Raw genomic sequence first — 20,523 nt, 5'->3', positions numbered from 1 at the left:
TTCATAAGTCTGTTTTGAAGGCGGTTACAGGGATTTTTTGCAGAGAGTAGGCTTGATCGCTCGATCAGGCAGACATTAGCTGCTGCATGTTGCTAAGTGCAGCCGTCAATCGAATGTCTAAAATCTTGTCCACCCCCAATCCCTTTTCTAGATATTGATCAGACCGGATTGCCTTGGATCTTTGATGTAACACAGCTAAACAAAAATATTTTCAAGGTCGAGGTTAATATTTTTACCGTGATGAATTCACAAACAATAGATTCCAGAGGGCAGGTGGTCAGTCTCCGCCCCCATCCTGCCTCTGCCCCCTCCCACTCATTAACATCCCCGGTTAATAAAGAGTCCGGAGCGTCCAGTTTGCAGACACTGGAACCGGAGACGCTCCCGGTGTTTGCATAGTAGCGAACAGTTCGGTTGGATGTTAGGACGTTCGCTGACTGAAGGAATGTCCCCGGTTCTGCATCTCCTGTGGGCTCTAATGGTCCATTTACCAGGTGAGCGGCGGGTTAGTTAACGCACGAATTATCCGCAAAAAAGAAATTCGTTGAAACTTTGAAAGCCAGTTTTCTGAGAGTCTTCAGCGATTGATAGCAGTTCTGGTGGCTGCAAGTCACCTGGTAGTTTTATTGTGTCTCATTACAGGTATCCTGGCGGTCCCAGTCCTCAATCAGACCCCAGTGCCCGGTCCTGTCTCCGCGGGGCAGACTGCCCGTTTAGAGTGCCGGATACAGAACGGAAACGTTGCAAGTTACACATTTGCTTGGGACCGACATTGTCCCGGGAAGAGACCGGAGGGGGTGATTAGTCATACCACGAGTAATATCATTTACAGAGGACCCGGCATCACCGAACGTTTTCAACCGTCCAGAGACACCTCCGCCAACAGTCACATCCTGACCATCTGCAGCTTGGAGCCCGGCGACTCGGCCGTCTATTACTGCAGAGTGTGGGAAAGTGGTGTTGGTTGGTTCTACGGACCGGGGACGATTCTGGAGATAAAGAGTAAGTAATCCTCTCGTTTTATATCAAATTAGGCTTTCGAAGAAATCTCCATTTCAATCGTGCTGTTAGATGGCTCTATCCTGGCCGAAGTATCGATCTCTCTTCAAGGCAGAATTTGCACATTCAGTTCGGCATCCTTGGCTATTCAGATCCTCGGGAGAACACGATTATTAAATGTCGGGAATTGCTTCCACGTTTTGTTCATCCTTTGAAATTTCCCACACGAGGCAGAGCGACTCGAAAGTCCCAACTTTTAATCCGTAAATCCCGTCCTCATATTCCAGTTGTCGCCAACTCATCTCCCGCACTCAACCCTAAATTTATTAGAGGTCAATCATTCAAACTAGTGTTAACAGGCATGATACGTGATAAGTCAACGTTTCCTAGCTTGTGACAGAGAATGCGTCATTATTGCCAAATACAATGAAGGATAATAAAGGACATTGAAGATGACATACAGATAAAACACTCATCTCTCTGACCCTTTCTGTATCTTCGCCGCTTCGTGCTGCCTTATTGGATGGCGAGATATCGATATCTACCTTGCCACTCCAATACCGGGGCGCCCCCGTCTATGAACGTCTAAAGCTGGAATATCCAAAACCACATAATGGATAGAATATAGATTTGGGGATTTGCCAGGCTCATCACTCCACCCCACCCCGTAACCTCCCCCACCCCACCTCATCCCTCAGATACCTTCCACAGCAAAGAGAACAATACCACCGGGACGGTATCAAATGCGTGAAAATTACCAGACCTGACCTGAGGGGTGGGCAACAGTCTACCAGTACCAGACCTGAGGGGTGGCAACGATTCCATGAAAGGGACCGTCGATGGGTCGAATGCCCGCACTGTGTACCCAAGATTTCACCGATTGTCTGTATAGTTGGTACATTGTGATCATAATTTGACGGGAGCTCGGTCAGTGTGTGGCGCTTTTTAGGAAATTCACTGGCTAATGATGATATTTTCCTCCTCCTCCCATCGCCTTTCTCACACACAGGTAGCGAGAGCAGAAAGCCCTCGATTCACTTGCTCCCTCCCTCTCCCGATGAGACCGGCTCGGGTATTGCCACTCTATCCTGCCTAGTGAGCGGCTTTAAGCCGGGCTTGGTCGCGCTGCGCTGGAACGTGGATGGCGTGGAGACGGACAGTGGTGTGATGACAAGCGCCGTGTCCACGGACACCGACCAGACCTACAGGCTGAGCAGTTACCTGCGAGTAACCACCGCTGCCTGGAACAAGGGCTCGAGTTATTCCTGCAGCGTGAGCCACAGCTCGCTGAGCTCGCCACTGCGAAACACCATCTCTTCGTCCGCCTGTGCGCAGTGAGGCTCTGCCGGTTGGCAGCTCACGAATGCAGTGAAAACTGCACTGATGCGGTGCAGCCGCCTTCTGCAATGTAATTCTGTAGAAAATGTCCATTTCTGGGAACTAATAAAATGTTTAATAAATACAGAGTTGAATGTTCTGATCGCCCATCGTTCGGTACGCGTAATCCTATGTAGAATGTTTCCCTCTCTGCTGTGTCTGAACTTTTGCTGTTTGTAGAATGGGGGGAGAAACACTAGGAGACGGTGACCGTATTGTAATTGAAATTTGTAATATAGCACTTAATTAAGAGGCAACTCAGCGGCGGGTTTACAATCGGTCTGTCTTTACTCGGCTGTTCTCTGGGCGTCGAACGAATTAGTAGTGAGTAACATGACAACTTTAAACTACCTGACATAGACTTACGGTGAAGCCAGTTTAAACGGCTCACCCGCCCCTCCTTATCCAAGCCGTTCTCCGTATACTCTATCTTCAAGGATCAACAATCAATGTTATTCGCCATATACAGCATTAGGAATTTGCTGCAGTGCGTTGGCGTGACATGAAACAGAACATTGAAGCATTACAAGGAATAATTATATAAAATTAAAGGTAGAAATTAAAATCAGCATATGGAATAAAATGTGCACAAATAAATAGCAGCATCTATGTACAATGTACGCAACATATAAAACGAGGTTTAAAGTATTTAAAGTGCAGCGCAGTCACTGGGGTAATAGATGGGGATGTGAGTGTTGCTACAAATGCTTGATCAGATTAATAGCCTGCGGAAGTAACACAAACAAATTGCTGGAGGAAATCATCAGGTCTGGCAGGATCTATGGAAATCTCTCGGCTCGAAACGTCGACTTTCCATAGATGCTGCCTGACCTGATCCGTTGCTCCAGCATTTTGTATCTGCTGCTCCAATTTTCCAGCATCCGCAGAATCATTTGATCGCCTGGGGGAAAATACGTTTAAGGTGATGGAGATGGCGCGAAATACTTGTTTTGATAATTCTAAAACGCTCTCAACTAGAGTTTATTTTGAAAAACAAAGGCAGTTTGCAAGTTGCGTGGTGTCTGCAATGATTTTTCCTGCCCGCCTTTTTCTCCTGGACACATGCAAGTCCTCCAGTGATGGTCGACTGCAGCCAATGACATCTTCAGTTCGTCTGGAAGTTCGCTGCAGATTTTGTATTTTGTCAGAGGATTCTGCACCAAACCAGAGAGTAATGGCTGGTGTGAGAATATTCACCAGTTTGGCAGGATAGAATTGACCTCCCGCCATCACCTGTTTCTCTGCTTACCTTCTTTCTATCCCGCGCCCCCTCCCCCCACGCCCCGCACTTGTTTATCCGGCTAATCCTTAAGCATCCGCTTGCTGTGCGCCTCACCCAGTCCCTGACCGCATCGTGTTCAAAATCCGCCACCGTCTGAGCAAACTCTGACCTCCCACCATGAGTGGTACACTGTCTCCATCTGCGTTAGTGACTCGCTCAATCCATTCACGCACAAGTCTCAAAGCTTCAAACGCCCACTATTCTACCCCTTTTAAATACCGTACATCTCGTGGGTGTGGGTGGGGGAGGAGTGGTAATGGCAACAGGTTATTTAACCACCTAAATCTGTGACCGGACCACATCCGATGTGAAGTGTCTGCTCCATTTCCAATGCGTCCCTGTTGAGACGCGCGGTCTAGTTCCGTGCTCAGAAGTTCTGGCGGAGGAAGATTTAAAAGATGGCGAAAGAGGAATATAATTATATAATTATATAATGCACAGAATCTGGGGTACGTCTCTGTGGGATGCTGATAAACACAGTTGCTCTATCTGAATTTACACTTCATTGCCATCCTGACACTTTTTCATCAAGCCTATTTTATATCCAACTGGCTGTCCCTTCGCAAAAATATTATCTTCTTGACAAGCCTCTTCTAAACCTCGTCTAAATTCACTGTTGAAAACACTAGCAGGATGCCGGACGTTCCGGAGGGTCAGGGGGCAGAGGACAGTGAACTTGGCATTACCAGAGAGAAACACCTTGGAAGCCTGAATAGTCTGCATGTATGTAACTCACCTGGACAAGTTGGTTTCACCCGGGAGCTCTGAAAGTGGTGGTTGAAGAGATTGTGGAGGCATTACTAATGATTTTTCACGAATAAACTGATTTTGGCCCAGTTCCGGAGGAATGGAAAATTGCAAATATCAGTCTACTCTTCAAGAAAGGAGAGAGGCAGAAGAAAGAAAGATATACTCCAGTTAGTCTGACGTCAATGGTTGGAAAGATGTCGGAGTCTTTTGTTACGTGGTTTCATGGCACTCGGCGGCACGTGATAAAAACAAAATCCGTAGTCAGCGTAGTAGCCTTATGGGAAAATTTTATTTGGCATGTCTTTTGGAATTCTTTTAAGTTACGACATGCGGGATAGACAAAGGAGAATCGGTTGTCTGTTGTTCACTTGAAGTTTCAGAAGACCTTTGACAAGGTACCACATATGAGTGTTACACGAGCGTGGCGGTGGACGAACCCAAGTGCAGAATACGGGCGCGGGGGCAGAGTCGGGAGGCGTTATTGACGTAGCGAGCGTGGAATCGGTAACCAGGAGAGTCTTTACCCGGACTCCTGGGTTGGGAAAGAATCCAGGAGCGTTGCTAGACTTGGAACTGACAGTCCTAAGAACCATGAAACGAGGTTACTCACACCGGAGTCGACCAACGAACTGACAGCACCTTGTTGTGATCACTGGGTCTTTATACTGCATTTTCTGATGGAAAGCAGCTGTGTGTAGTTAGTGGAACCGGGGAATGATCAAATTAAACGGGGGGGGGGGGTGGTGGTTTGAGGCCCAATTCCTGAGGCAAATAGCAAGGTGGGGGATTGCCAGAAGGGACCATGATAGGAACACTCCTTCATCGGGAGCCTCCAGGCGATCCTCCAGGCCTGTGTGGATGGCCCCGATGAAAGTCGTGGATGAGAGTCATTGTCATACTTTATTGATCCCGGGGGAAATTGGTTTTCGTTACAGTTGCACCATACATAATTAAATAGTAATAAAACCATAAATAGTAATATGTAAATTATGCCAGGAAATAAGTCCAGGACCAGCCTATTGGCTCAGGGTGTCTGACCCTCCAAGGGAGGAGTTGAAAATTTTGATGGCCACAGGCAGGAATTACTTCCTATGACGCTCTGTGTTGCATCTCGGTGGAATGAGTCTCTGGCTGAATGTACTCCTGTGCCCAACCAGTCCATTATGTAGTGGATGGGAGACATTGTCCAAGATGGCATGCAACTTGGACAGCATCCTCCTTTCAGACACCACCGTCAGAGAGTCCAGTTCCATCCCCACAACATCACTGGCCTTACAAGTGAGTTTGTTGATTCTGTTGGTGTCTGCTACCCTCAGCCTGCTGCCCCAGCACACAACAGCAAACATGATCGCACTGGCCACCACAGACTCGTAGAACATCCTCAGCATCGTCCGGCAGATGTTAAAGGACCTCAGTCTCCTCAGGAAATAGAGACGGCTCTGACCCTTCTTATAGACAGCCTCAGTGTTCTTTGACCAGTCCAGTTTATTGTCAATTCGTATCCCCAGGTATCTGTAATCCTTCACCATGTCTACACTGACCCCTTGGATGGAAAAATCCGTCTGCCTGTTCGTCTGAGGGTGGAAGCCGGATGACAGGCTGACCGGTGCACCTAAGGCTTGACGGAAGGCCTCCCATACCTCCGAAACGAACTGGGGACCTCGATCGGAGACGATGTCCGCGGGGATTTCGTGGAGGCGGAAGACCTGTCGGACCAGAAGATCTGCTGTTTCTTGAGGATGGGAGTTTAGCGAGGGCTACGAAGTACACCGCCTTGGAGAACCGGTCGACCACGGTGAGTACGGTGGCGTTTCCATATGCAGGGGGTAGACCGGTGACGAAGTCTGAGGCGATGTGCGACCAGGGACGACCAGGAACAGGTATAGGACGAAGTAAACCCGCAGGTGGCCGATGAGAGGCTTCTCCCCGGGCACAGATGAAACATGCCGAGACATAGGAACAGGTATCCGCCTCCATGGACGGCCACCAAAAGTGTTTTTTTTCCAGGAGCGCTAGGATCCGATCTCTCCCGGGATGGCAGGCGAACGGAGATGTGTGCCCCCATGCCTGAAACCTGACGGACACGGGCACATACAGGCGATCGCCGGGGTCCTTTACCGGGGTCGGGGTCGCCCCGTTGGGCTTCTTTTACTTTGGATTCGATCTCCCAAGTGAGGGTGGCAACAATGCAGGATGGCGGGAGAATAGTCCCTGGGCTGGAAGTGTTCTTCTTGGAGTCGTATTGGCGGGAGAGCACGTCCGGCTTCCCGTTCATGGACCCTGGACGGTTTGAACCGTCCAAAAAATAATGTCCAATGGGCCTGGCGGCTGTTCATACGTCTGGCGGTCTGAATATACCCCAGGTTTTTATGATCACTCCACACCACAAAAGGTTGTTCTGCCCCCCCGCCCCCCCAGCCAGTACCTCCATTTTTCCAATGGTAGTTTGACCGCCAGGAGGTCCCGATTCCCCACGTCGTAATTCCGCTCGGCGAAGGACGGTTGGCGAGAATAGAAGGCGCAGGGGTGAAGCTTTTCGTCCGAACTTGATCGTTGGGACAGGACTGCTCCAATCCCGGAGTCAGAGGCGTTCACCTCGACAATTAATTGACGGCCTGGGTCCGGATGGACCAGGATGGTAGCGGTGGTGAAACACCTCTTCAGGTCGGTGAACGCCGAGGTCAGCTTCGGAGTCCCAACAGAAGGGGCTAGTAGACGAGGTAACCAAGGTAAGGGGGCTGCCACTTGACTGTAGTCTCTGATAAATCTGCGGTAGAAGTTTGCAAACCCCAGGAATCGTTGAAATTGTTTGCGGGTCGTGGGCCTAGGCCATTCTTCCACCGCCCGGATCTCCTCGGGGTCTGCTCTCACCTGCCCACTCTCAATGATATAACCCAGGAAGCTGACCGAAGGAACGCGGAACTCGCATTTCTCCGTCTTCACAAATAACTGGTTTTCCCACAGTCTCTGGAGGACTTGACGGACATAGTGAACGTGTTCTTGGGGCGGGGAGTTAGAAAATATCAGGATATCATCGAGGTAAACGAATACAAACCGATTAATAAAATCCCCCAGTACATCATTGATTAGGGCTTGAAAAAGGGCGGGAGCATTGGTGAGGCCAAACGGCATGATCCAATATTCGAAGTGGCCAGAGGTGTATTAACGGCTGTCTTCCACTCGTCCCCCTCCCTCATCCTGACTAGATAGTAGGCGCTACGAAGGTCCAGCTTTGAGAAGATGGTGGCTCCATGCAGTGGTTCAAAAGCCGAACTAATGAGGGGTAGAGGGTACTTATTCTTAACTGTTATACTGTTTAGGCCTCCGTAATCAATACAAGGACGAAGCGACCCGTCGTTCTTTTCTACAGAGAAGGAACCGGCGCCTACTGGGGAGGATGAAGGTCCGATAATGCCCACCGCGAGGGACTCACTAATGTACTTGGTCTCTCTGTCTGGTCCGGATAGGTTAAAAAGGCGACTGGTGGGTAGCGAGGCCCCGGGGAGAAGGTCGATGACACATTCATATGCGGAGGCAGGGAAAGGGCCCGTTGTTTACTGAATACCGGTCCCAGGTCATGGTATTCTGTGTGGACTCGTGGGGTTCCGGGACAGGCGGGGTCGCGGTAGCTTCCCTCGGAGATGGGGCTGACCGCAGACAGTTGGCGCGGCAAGACTGGCTCCATTTGGCTATCCTCCCGGTAGACCAGTCGTTGTGGGGATTATGTTGGGTTAGCCATGGATACCTTAGAACTATCGGGGCTTGAGGTGAACGAATGAGACTGAATCGTACCTCGTCCCGATGCTTGCCGGATAGGATCAAGGTCAGGGGCGGTGTACAGTGGGTCACCCGAGCCAGCAGTTTTCCTTCCAGGGCCCGGGCATCCAGGGGGTTACTTAGCGGCTCGCGAGGTATTCCAGCCTGGGAGGCTATGTCTTCGTCCAGCAGATTGTCCTCGGCACCGGAATCCACCAAAGCGGATAGGGACAGAGACAGTCGTTGGTAATTCACCGTAGCTGGGATCTGCATCCGAGTCTGGGGGGCTGAAGGGAGTATCGTCCGGCTCACCAGGGCCCCCTTTTTCACTATTGATCCCTCCCTTTAGGCCGCTGAGGGCAAGTATCCCGGAAATGTCCTCGCTGGCCACAATAGAAACAATCCCCAGCTCTCCTCCTCCGAAGTAGTTCCGCCGGAGAGAGCCGGTTCCGTCCCATCTGCATCGGTTCCTCCCCCAGGGTGGTGGGGACGGTCGCAGCAGGAGCTGCACTTGGAGCGGCTGGGGAAGGGAGGCTAGCTGAGACTGATAAGGTGGACTGTGGGCTTCCTCGAGGAGCGGAGCGACTGGTTCTTTCTCTCTGTTGCTCTTGAAGTCCATTATCGAATCTAGTGGCTGGCGAGATCAGAGAGTCCAGAGAGTCCAGACAGTCCGTGCCGTCCCTCGCTGCCAGTTGATCCTTTATCTTGTCCGAGAGGCCTATCGAAACACCTCCCGTAGGGCCTCGTCATTCCACCCTGAGTCTGCTGCTAAGGTTCGGAACCCTATGGAATGCCTTGCTACGCTTCGCGAACCCTGGCAAAGAGTCAGCAAGCGCTTAGCGGCGTATTATCGCGAATGGGTTGTTCGAAGACCTTCTTCATTTCAGCAACAAAGGAGCGGAAGGAGGAACAAACCTCTGGTTGGTTATCCCATATCGTGGTTGCCCAAGCCAAGGCATCCCCTCGTAACAGCCCCATGATGTACGCAATCTTGGATTTATCTGAAGTGTAGGTACGTGGCTGTAGCTCAAAGACCAGAGAGCATTGTAACAGGAAGGCCCGGCACCTCCCTCGGTCCCCAGCGTAGGGTTCGGGCTCGGGTACGTATGGCTCTCGAGGGGACTGTGTTGCTGATCCCAGGGGCGACGCCATCCCGAGTGGTGCAGGTTGGGTAGTCGGGATTGTTGGAGTGGACGGAAAAAGGGAAGTGGAAACTGTGTCCACCTGTTCACTGACCTTCCGTACATTCGTGGATAGCGTCCGAAGGTTTTCCTTGACCTGCCGAAGTAGTTGGTCGTGGGCGCCCAGTAGGTAGCCCTGGCTGGCGAGGGCCTGTGTACGGGATCCGTGTCCGCTGGGTTCATTAGGGCCAGTTCATTCTGTTACACGAGCCCAAGTGACGAACCCAAGTGGAGAACCCGGGCGCGGCGGCAGAGTCGGGAGGCCTTGTTGACGTAGCGAGCGTGGAATCGGTATCCAGGAGAGTACTTACCCGGAGTCCTGGGTTGGGAGACAATCCTGGAGCGATGCTAGACTTAGAACTGACAGTCCTAGGAACCATGAAACGAGGTTACTCACGCCGGAGTCGACCAACGAACTGGCTTGTGATCACAGGGTCTTTATCCTGCATTTTCTGATGGCAAGCAGGTGTGTGTAGTTAGTTGAACCTAGGAATGATTGGAAATTAAACTAGAGGATTGAGGCCCAGTTCCTGAGGTAAATAGCAACGTGGGGGATTGCCAGAAGGGACCATGACAATGAGGCTGCTTAACAAATTAAGAGACAATGGTGTTGTAAGAAAGATTCTAGCATGGACAAAGTACTGGCTGATTGAAAGGAGGCAAAAAGAAGAATAAAGTGAGCCTTCTCTGGTCCGCGGCTGGTGACCAGTGGTGTTCCACAAGGTGTCGATTGGGACCGATTCTTTCTATGTCAATGATTTGGATAAAGTAATCGATGGCTTTGTGGCCGGTTTCTCAAAAGACACGTGAAGGAACAGGTAGTTTTGAGGAAGTACAGAGGCTACAGATTGACTTAGACAGATTAGAGGATTAGGCAAAGGAGTAGCAAATGGAATACAATATCATGCACTTTGGTAGAAGAAATAAAAGGGTAGACTAGTTTCTAAATGTATGGAAAATTCCAGAATCTGAGGTGCAAAGCGAATTGGGAGTCCTTGTGCAGGATTTCCAAAATGGTAATTTGCAGGTCGAGTCGCTGGTGAGGAAGGTAATTGTGATGTTTGCATTCATCTCAGGAGGGCTAGAACATAACAGCAAGCGTGTAATATTGAGGCTCGATAAAGCACTGGTAAAGCCTCACTTGGAGTACTGTGAGCAGTTTTGGGCCACTTATCTAAGAAAGAGTGGGTGACATTGGAGAGGGTACTTAGGGGCATCGCGAAAATTACTCCGGGATTGAAAGGTTTCTCTTATAAAGAGCGTTTGATGGCTCTGGGCCTGAACTCACTGGAAATTAGAAGAAAGAGGAGGTGACCTCACTGAACCGTATCGACAGTTAAAAAGTCTCGATAGAGTGGATGTGGAGAGGATGTTCCCTATGTGTGTGAGTCTAAGACCAGAGAACACACCCTATTTATAAAGGGTCGTCCTTTCAGAACGGAGCGGAGGAGGAATTTCTGCAGCGAGGGGCCATATCATTGGGTATATTTAAGGCAGAAGTTGACAAGTTCTTGATTAGTCAGGGCATGAAGGAATACGGGGAGAAGGCAGGACACTTGGGCTGAGAGGGAAAATCGACCAGTCATGATGAAATGTCGTAGCAGGCTCGAAGGGTCAAATTGACTAATTCTGGTCCTATATCATATGGTAATATTCTTACCATATTCACACGTTGTTCTTCATCTCTTCAAAATTCGTTTCCCCGTCACAATTTCCAACGCACAAAGCCATAATGACTATCCCTAATCACTCCTTGCCTTTCTAAAGGCTGATGGACCCTTAGCAAATCCTACAATAGCTTGTCGCAGGCTTTTATTTCTCTGGCTCTTTCCTGCAGCACTTTTAAAAAGCCAAAGTTTCAGCCACACACTCATCTTTTGGTACCTCGTCCCTGGGTAGTTATGTTGGAAGACATGTGGGACAAGATGGCGGCGAAGACAAGTTGACAGAATGGATACATTCACTTGGTAGCGAGGATGGGTGAGGTCATGGTCGAAACGTCGGAGGGCAGCAGACATCAGAGGGGATGAGTTGAGAGAGAGAGAGAGAGAAGGGGCGTGTATGTATACTTCAGAGACTCGCAGTGCAGTAGCAGATCAGAAAAAAAAAGAGATACTTCAAATGTAAAAAATCCACATCAGCACATTCAAAATGCCGGTGGATCTCAGCAGGTCAGGCAATATCTCTGGAAATGGATAAAAATCGTCGCTCAGGGACGAACGGGATTGGAAAGGAAGGGGAACGCGTCAGAATTTTTTTTAAGTTTCTTTAATTGGCAGGGTCGCGTTTAATATGTGTTGGGTAAAACCAGATTGGTGATAAAGGATATGAGAAGACTGAATTTCATAGGAGAGGAGAGAGGGCCATAGGAGAAAGAGAAGAAGAAGAAGAAGAAGAAGAAGAAGAAGAAGAAGAAGAAGAAGAAGAAGAAGAAGAAGAAGAAGAAGAAGAAGAAGGAGAAGAAGAAGAAGAAGAAGAAGAAGAAGAAGAAGAAGAAGAAGAAGAAGAAGAAGAAGAAGAAGAAGAAGAAGAAGAAGGGGTGCCAGGGTGGAGTTGATAGGCCCATGAGTATAAGAGGTAACCGTGGGAATTTCAGACCAAGAAAGGAGGAGAGGAAAAGAAAAAAGAATAAAAAACATTACCGGAAGGAGAAATTGATCTTCAAGCCATCAGGTTGCAGGCTACCTCAGCAGAAAACGACGTGTTTCTTCTACACATCAGGATGGCCTCATCGTGGCTGAAGGGAAGGCCATCAACAGACATGTTGGAAAGAGTCTGGGAGTAAAAGTTCAAACTGTGCCATCTCGTGTTACCAATTTCAGCCCCGGGGAAAAGCCTCTGAATATCCACACGATCAATGCCTCTCATCATCTTACACACCTCTATCAGGTGTCCTTTAATCCTCCGTCGCTCCAGGAGAATAGTCTAAGTTCACTCAGCCTATTCTCATTAGGCATGCTCCCCAATCCAGGCAACTTCCTTATAAATCTCCTCTGCACCCTTTCTATCGTTTCTTAATGTCTATATGCTCAAACTTTTCAGTCCTCTGTAAGACATCCCTATAATCGCCAGGTCCTTTTCCGTACTGAATACTGATGCAAATATTTCATTAAGTACCTCCGCAACCTCCTCCGGTTCCAAACACACTTTTCCAATGTCACACTTGATTGGTCCTATTCTCTCACGTCTTATCAACTTGCTCTTCACATACTTGTAGAGTGTCTTGGGGTTTTCCTTCCCTGCTCGACAAACGTTCTCATGACCCCTTCTGGCTCTCTTCATTTTAAAGCTTCTTCCTATTCATCTTATAATTTTCTAGATCTCTATCGTTACCTTGTTTTTGAACCTTTCGTTAGCTTTTCTTTTCTTCTAGACTAGATTTTTAACAACCTTTGTACACCAAGATTCCTGTACCCTACCATCCTTTCCCTGTCTTACTGGAACGTACCTATGCAGAACGCCACGGTAATATCCCTTGACTATTTGCACATTTCTGTCATACATATTCCTGAGAACATCTGCTCCCAATTTATGCTTCCAAGTTCCTGCCTGATAGTTTCATATTTCCCCTTACTCCAATTAAATGTTTTTTCCAACTTTCAGCAGGGCCATACCCCCACCTCTTTTGTCTCCCTCCTTGTCCTTTCTGAATCATCTAAAACCTTGCACTCTAAGTAGCCATTCTTGACCCTGAGCCATCCAGGTCTCTGTAATGGCCACAACATCATAGTTCTGATCCATGCTCTAAGCTCATCCGCTTTGTTCAAGATACTCCTTACGTTAAAACAGTCACATCACAAACCATCATTCTGAGCGCATCCCTTCCCTATCACCTGCTTATCCTCCCTCTCACACTGCCTACAAGATTTCTCTATTTGTGAGACAACCGCCCCTTCTTCCGTCTCTTCAGTTCGGATCCCATCCCCAGCAATTCTAGTATAAACTCTCCCCAGTAGCCGAAGCAAACCACCCTGCCAGGGTATTGTTCCGTTTCGGATTCAAGTGCAACCTATCCCTATTGTACAGGTCACGCCTGCCCGAAAGGAGGTCCCAATGAGCCAGACATCTGAATCCCTGTTTCCGACTCCAATCCCTCAGCCACGCATTTATCCTCCCCCTCACTCTATTCCTATACTCACTGTCGCATGACACAGACAGTAATCCCGAGATTACTACCGTTGTGGTCCTGCTTCTCAGCTTCTTTCCAAACTCCCTGTATCTCTTTTTAGGATCTCCTCCCTTTCCCTACCTGTGTCGTTGGTACCAATATGTACTACGGCCTCCGGCTGTTCAGCTTCCCACTTCAGGATATCGTGGTTGCGATCAGAAACATACCGGCTCTGGCACCTGGGAGACAAACTACCATCCGTGTTTCTTTCCTGAGTCCACAGAATCGCCTGTCTGACTCTCTGACTATCGATTCCCCTATCACTGCTGCCATCCTTTTCCTTTCCCTACCCTTCTGAGCCGCAAGGCCAGACTCTGTGCCAGAGGCGTGGCCACTGTTGTTTCACCCAGGTAGGTTATCTCTTCACCACCTCCCCCCACCCACCTGTACTCAAACAGGAGTACCTATTGTTTAGGCGGACAGCCACAGGGGTACGCTCTAGTAGCTGACTCTTGTCCTTCCCTCTCCTAACTGTAACCCACTTATCTGTCTCCCGAGGCCCAGGCGTGACTCCCTGCCTATAGCTCCTCTCTATCACCTTTTCACTTTCCTTGACCAGACGAAGGTCATTGAGCTCCAGTGCCCTACCCCTGTCCCTAAGGAGCTGCAGCTCGACGCTCTGGTGCAGATGTAGCCATCCGGGAGGTGGGAGTCTCCCGGACATCCCACATCCAACACCCAGTACAGAACACCGGCCTCGCAAACATACTTCCTATTCCTATTCTTCACAAGTAACTCACCTCGCCTCGACCCGTTATCGCCGAGGCCCCGTTGAGCCAAGCCCTCCTAATCCAACCCAGTACTAGTTGTCCATTTTTGGTCAATATCACACTGAACCATTCCTGTCTATGACCCTCTTAAGTGTCTTTTGAATCAAACTCCATCTGACATTTTCAGCCTATTTTCCCAACTGCTCAACATCACGCTGCAAGCTTTAATAGCCTTCCTCACTATTCTCTACGTCCCAATCTTGGTGTCATCCACAAAATTGCTGAACCAGTTAACGACATTGCCGTCTAAATTATTAAAACAGATGATAAGCAACTACTGACCCAACAGCGATCCCGTGTAACATCACTAGTCAGTGTAATTACATGTTGCCTGCAGCTTTAAGGATATTATTACAATGTTAGCGTATTGTGGGAGGATGCGGCTTTAAGTATTCAAGTATCACTACCATTGAAATGGAGACTCGCATGTCCTTAAGGTGCATTTTTCAGTCTTAAAAATACGAATTATTCAATCTCTCGGGTAAGGATCTGAACAGAAATCCGTCAATCGCGTAGCGAGTGGCTGCACCGGTGTGATCTGAATATTTGCAGACAACGTGTTAATTCTCAGGTTGGTGACAATGCATTTGGAAGTAACAAAATGCTTCACATGTCTCTTCCTCTCGTGATCTTTCTCTCAGGAAAGATCAACCTCCAGATATCACATACGAAAGAATATCTAAATTGTCTACCATTGATTTGTACATTGTATATTACATTGGGATGACCAAAGGTTAAAAAAATCCAACGAGATCTTCAAAGTTAGATCAGAGACTGGGACAGGACATGCAGTTATCTAACTGAATTTCCACAAGTGAACATGAGGTGGCAGTAGAGCGCAGCCAACGACCTTGGTGGGATGTGACCTGGAAAATAGATTTACAGTAAAAATGAAAGGGAATATTTCATCAGATACAAGAGCAATTCACTCAGCTACCGAAGATCCTTACACGCGTGCAGTGGAGGGAATTCAGCCCCTTGAGCTTTTAAATAAGTTCCGAAGACTACTTGATTAATCAAATGACGTTCACTGAAGGAAGATGGGCCTATTCATCACCTATTGTAAGGGCATACGAAGTCTTCTTGCCTACAGTCACAAGACTCATTTATTTGCCCACAACTCATTCCCACTCACAATCTTCACCACCACGGTGTAGCAATGTGATCAACAATTAATGTGAGATCCAGCTTCTTGCAGATATTCACGGGAACCACGAAATACAATAGAATCAAAGAAAAACTTCAATCGTTGAAGGATCAGATAGAGGGAGCTATGAAAGCCAATGTCGAAAAAGCTCTCTTTGCGGCGTTATCTACTTGTGAAGCAACTTTAAAAGAACTAAGAGTCTGTATGCCCAGATCCCTTTCTTCTATTGCACACCTCAATGCCCCGCCTTTCACTGTGTAAATCCCACCCTCGTTATTCCGGCTGATGTGAAACTTTTCACACTTGTCTTCGTTAAAATCCATCTGATATTTTCAACCTAAAACAAATGAACGCAATTGGAATTATTTCAATCTCAACATATTATTTTCATCCCAGTTCCATTGAGGAAGTTTGTATGTAAGTTCACTTTAAAAATGGTAGTCAACATTAACTAATTTGCCATTTCTGGAACAGAAAGGAAAAGATATATACTGAAATCGTTTGGCTCAAAACGTCGACTCTCTATTCATTTCCATAGATCCTGCTTAATCTACTGAGTTGTTCCAGCATTCTGTATGTGTTCCTCTGGATTTCCAGCATCTGCAGAATCTCTTGTGTTTATGGCCTGAAAATTGTTAAATTAGTACCCCGTCTTTCAGGTTATGAAATCCCATCACATGTTGACTGATCCATTTTTGAACTATATCACGGTGCTTCATAGATTCTTCCAAAGACTTGAAAGTGTTTACATAAAAGTTTTCTGCTGGAGGAACTGCACATTTCTAACGCGGATTACAATAGTTTTTATTTATTATTGCATGCTATTCTGAGCATGGTTCAGAACACAGAGAAGTTTTGTCATGGTATTCGTTGTTATATGGTCATTCCAAAAAGCCGATCTGCATCGAAACAAGCGTGCTTCTTTTCGATAAAACTGGCTGAGTTTTATCTTCCGCATCGAATGAAGGTAGTATTAACATTTTTTAATTGCCACAGTCGGCTGTGGATGCTATTGGATATATAATATTTAAATCGGAGGTTCACAGGTTCTTGATTAGTAAAGGTGTCAAAGGTTACGGGATAAAGGCAGGAGAATGGGGTTAAGAGGGGTAATGATTGATTCTACTATGGTTATTGGATATATTGAGATTCCCTGCGAGAAAATAAATCCAAGGGTTGTATATCGCTCCATATATCCACTTCGATAATAAATTTACTTTGAATCTTGATGATAGATCAGCCATAATGGAATGGTGGAGGAGACTAAATGAGCCGAACGGCCGATTCCGGCTCCTATATCCTATGGTCTAATACTGTACGGTCTGAGCAGAAGAGTTACGGTGCTTTCTTCTTTCTCCTGTGGTAACTAGTACAAATGATGGTGATTAATGAAATTGTGTATTTTAGTTAGTAGCAAAGGCAGTGTTAAAAGGAATGAATCAAATGTATTCCCACATGTTCTCCACTCCACCTCCCCACCCCCACCCCTCACCGTCTCCACCGAGTTATTCTTTGCTGGCTCATCAACACACTAATTTAACATTAGGTTAGGAAGCAGTGAGGAAGAAAAGTTTAGCCTTTTGCAGGAAGGTGAGATTTCAAAAGTGTGGAGTGCCTGCTGCATCTCTACTGGCCCGAGGTTAGACTATCTCTGTACTGTAAACAGGTCTGTTTTCTGAATGAAATCTTACAATCTATAGAGACTGTGTTCTCTGGATGAGAGGGTCGAACGGTGAGCAGATACTGAGAGGGATGCGCTCAGTCTTTGCAGCTAAGAAAAATGACAGGCGAATGCTTTGAAAGTCAGGATACTGAATGAACTAACAGAGTATATACGAGGTGAAACTGAGGATTCTCTGCCTCCCTCCCAGAGATCTGCTCTTAATTAATCACTAACAAAGTTGCAGACTGGGATCGATAGGTGCTTGGGCACTGAGAGATTCCAAGGAAATGAGAATAAGGCCAAACGGTTCTGCAGCGACCCTGAGTCATGAACTTATTGAAAGAGGAGCGCATTCCAGGAGCGCACCTGTGTTTTGTTCACCGTTTATGTGTCCGGGAACTTCATCAGTATATGAAATATCATAGATTGCTTCTTTCTCCTGTGGTAACTAGTGCAAGCGTTTGTGATGAAAGAAACGGTGCATTTCAGTAAATAGCAATGGCTATGTTAAGAAGAATGTTTATATGCATTCCATGTCGTCATGTTCCTGTGAAAGATTATAGTGCGCTGCGTTTAGTTTCAAGGAATGAGAGAGACTGCAAGCCGTCAAATCCAATCTGGCTGACCTCCAAAAGTTTCCCTGGACATGCAACTCAAACCGACTGTCCGCTTACCATTATGAATTTATCAGAGTTGTGACTGTCAGGTCCCACTCGTCACTCCCTGTGTTGCATTCTCTCTCTCTCTCTCTCTCTCTCTCTCTCTCTCTCTCTCTCTCTCTCTCACACACACACACACACACACACACACTGGTACAGTTATTTGTTGTTAAGAACGTTTGTCGTGCTTCAGCATCGCCAGAATACCTAATATGCCTTTTGGAAGAAAACACTGTTTAAAAATATGAGCAATTTAGAGATTAAACTTAAGTCGGAGACTTTACCACTAATTGCATTGCCTCAATGGAAAATACTTCAGTGATTTTAAATTCGCCATCTGTCTCTTTACCACCCTCCCGGGACCCAGTGACCGCACCACCTGCACCGCTTAACAAACAAGACAGAAACAGCATCAATTTGTGTAACTGCTGCTAAATAAAGTCTGTGCAAACACCGCCCCGGTCCCCACGGGGATATGACGGAGTCCACATCTGCATCAGTGTCACTCGCAGACACAAGCTGACTGAGTTTGGGAACCATCGTCAGCGCTGGGTCTGTTGTGGGGCAACAGGCAAATATCCGAGTTCATCACGGAATGATTTAAGATCTCAGATCACAGCTCCCCCAGACTGTGTTCGCGTCCCCAAACCAACTTCACCCAGACAAAGATATAGAAGGGAAGGCGGGGGGTGGGGGGGGTGGGGGGGGGGCACATTCGGCAATCCAACCCGCAAAGCACTTCAAATAGCCCAGTTTGGTCCCTCGACTACAACTTCCCTTTTCTGCACCTTCTCAATCTCCTGCAATTCCCACTTTGCTGACAAACACACTCGTTATTTTTACTTCGATATCATTCTGGTCAGAGTATCAGTTATATAGAGAACCCCAGCAAATATCTGCCCTACCCTTTGATTGGTTCTGGTCACCTCACTACAGGAATGATGTGGAAACTATAGAAAGTGTGCAGAGGAGATTTACAAGGATGTTGCCTGGATTGGGGAACATGCCTTATGAGAATAGGTTGAGTGAAATTGGTCTGATCTCCTTGGAGCGATGGAGGGTGAGAGGTGACCTGATAGAGATGTATAAGATGATGAAAGGCAATCATCGCGTGGATAGTCAGAGGCTTTTCCCTAGGGTTGAAATGGCACAGTTTTATGGTGCTTCGAAGTAGGTACAGAGGAGATATCAGGGGTAGCTTTTTACTCAGAGAGTGGTGAGTGCGTGGAATGGGCTGCCAGCGACTTTGGTGGAGGTGGACACAATATGGTCTCTTGATCGACTCCTGGATAGCTACATGGAACACGGAAAAATTGATGGCTGTGGGTAACCCTAGGTAATTTCTCAAGTAAGTACATGTTCGGCACAGCATTGTGAGCCGAAGGAACTGTATTGTGCTGTAGGTTTTCTACGCTTCTATGCTTATATATATTTTATGAAATTAGTTGTGGTGTCCAATAGTAACACCCCAATATTATCATATTTCACCGAGGGCACGTCACTGTGGCATTGGGCTGTTTACTCGTAACTGTGGTGCGCCATACATGCACATTGAAATATATATTTTATGAAATTATTTGTGGTAATAATTTGTTTTATGTGTTGTGTGTGATGTGTGTTTTGTGGGTGCGCAGTGGTTGGGTAGAACGTTGTTTCACTTGGTTGGGTATACTGCCAGTCAGATGGCAATAAACTTGAAATTGAACTTGAGTTTGAAATCAGAATGAACCAACTTACTTCAGCTGGAACTGATCCAACATTGACAACGAACCACATAAGGAAGCACTCGATAGGGTTTGTCAGAAACATGGACCGTAAAATACACGTAACGAATGAAAGAAGGCTAGATGGCTAAGGAGGCTGATTTGATAAACACACAGCGCACCGCTTAACATCTCAAATACAATCTTGATTAACTGAGCAATTAAACCTGAGGAAAAAATATTCAAGCTCAGTGGATGCAAAGATCTTTGGCGAGATAGTGGTGGGTTGTGGGGCTAGAGAAGGAGGAACCTCTCGCTCTGGAAAGAATTTCTGATGCAGACTGGGGACAATAGAAGGAAATATGGCTCCTCTGCTGTAGAAATATTGTAGAGCTGAAATGTGGTGATGGGGACCTAAATCATGAACAACAGAGCCGAGGTGATGCTTTACGAAGGACCTTCCTCCTCGTGTGAGATCAACTGAGTCACAGTGAGATCAGACTGGCCCGTCCAATTATGTTTTAAATATAACTCCTCTCATCTGCGATGATAGTGATGTGTATCAGGACATATTCACCATCGCTCAGCCAGCTTTAAATCACATAAAATGGGACAGAAAGTCTTACCTTCACATTTACCACTGACATAAAGCAGAGTATTATTGTGTCAATATAGATAAGAACTGTGTTGCAAACCAGTTTGCTTATTTCCGGAAAATCTCTGACAAATGACCGTTAAGCGAACCAAACATTAGGCCAGGGACTAAATTGCGGCGAAACATTGGAGGAGCGAAGAATCGGCAGAAGTTCTATGCACCACAACTAAGCATGGCAGATTGGCGCTGGAGTGAGAGCAATCTACAGGTTGACATGGGAAGGGAAGAGAGACTCGATAATCGTTGATTCCCGTGGAAGCCAGGTTTAGCAGTTCGTTGTACGGATTCTGGATATTTGGAGCAGCAAAGCAGAACGTACACGGGAAAAGTAGAAATGTTTTTTTAATAGAAATATCTGGCACTGAAAAACACGGTCAGCTGACAATATTCTGCACAAATTCCGTAAGCGATAG

At 47.1% G+C, this 20,523-nt stretch overlaps 1 protein-coding gene across 1 annotated transcript; it reads left to right on the top strand.

Annotated features, from left to right (window-relative positions):
* The first annotated feature begins 406 nt into the window (after nucleotides 1-406).
* On the top strand, nucleotides 407-2,337 carry LOC134337093 (immunoglobulin lambda-1 light chain-like). The gene is made up of 3 exons (XM_063031932.1): nucleotides 407-494; nucleotides 643-1,002; nucleotides 2,009-2,337. Exons 1-3 carry the CDS (start codon nucleotides 419-421, stop codon nucleotides 2,335-2,337), a joined length of 765 nt encoding a protein of 254 aa, XP_062888002.1. The 5' UTR covers nucleotides 407-418.
* Nucleotides 2,338-20,523: the final 18,186 nt, after the last annotated feature.

The sequence above is a fragment of the Mobula hypostoma genome, chromosome 2 (genome assembly GCF_963921235.1).
Source record: "Mobula hypostoma chromosome 2, sMobHyp1.1, whole genome shotgun sequence".
Taxonomy (NCBI): domain Eukaryota; kingdom Metazoa; phylum Chordata; class Chondrichthyes; order Myliobatiformes; family Myliobatidae; genus Mobula; species Mobula hypostoma.
Note: the sequence above shows the minus strand (reverse complement) of the source record. Positions and strands in the feature narration are given on the sequence as shown.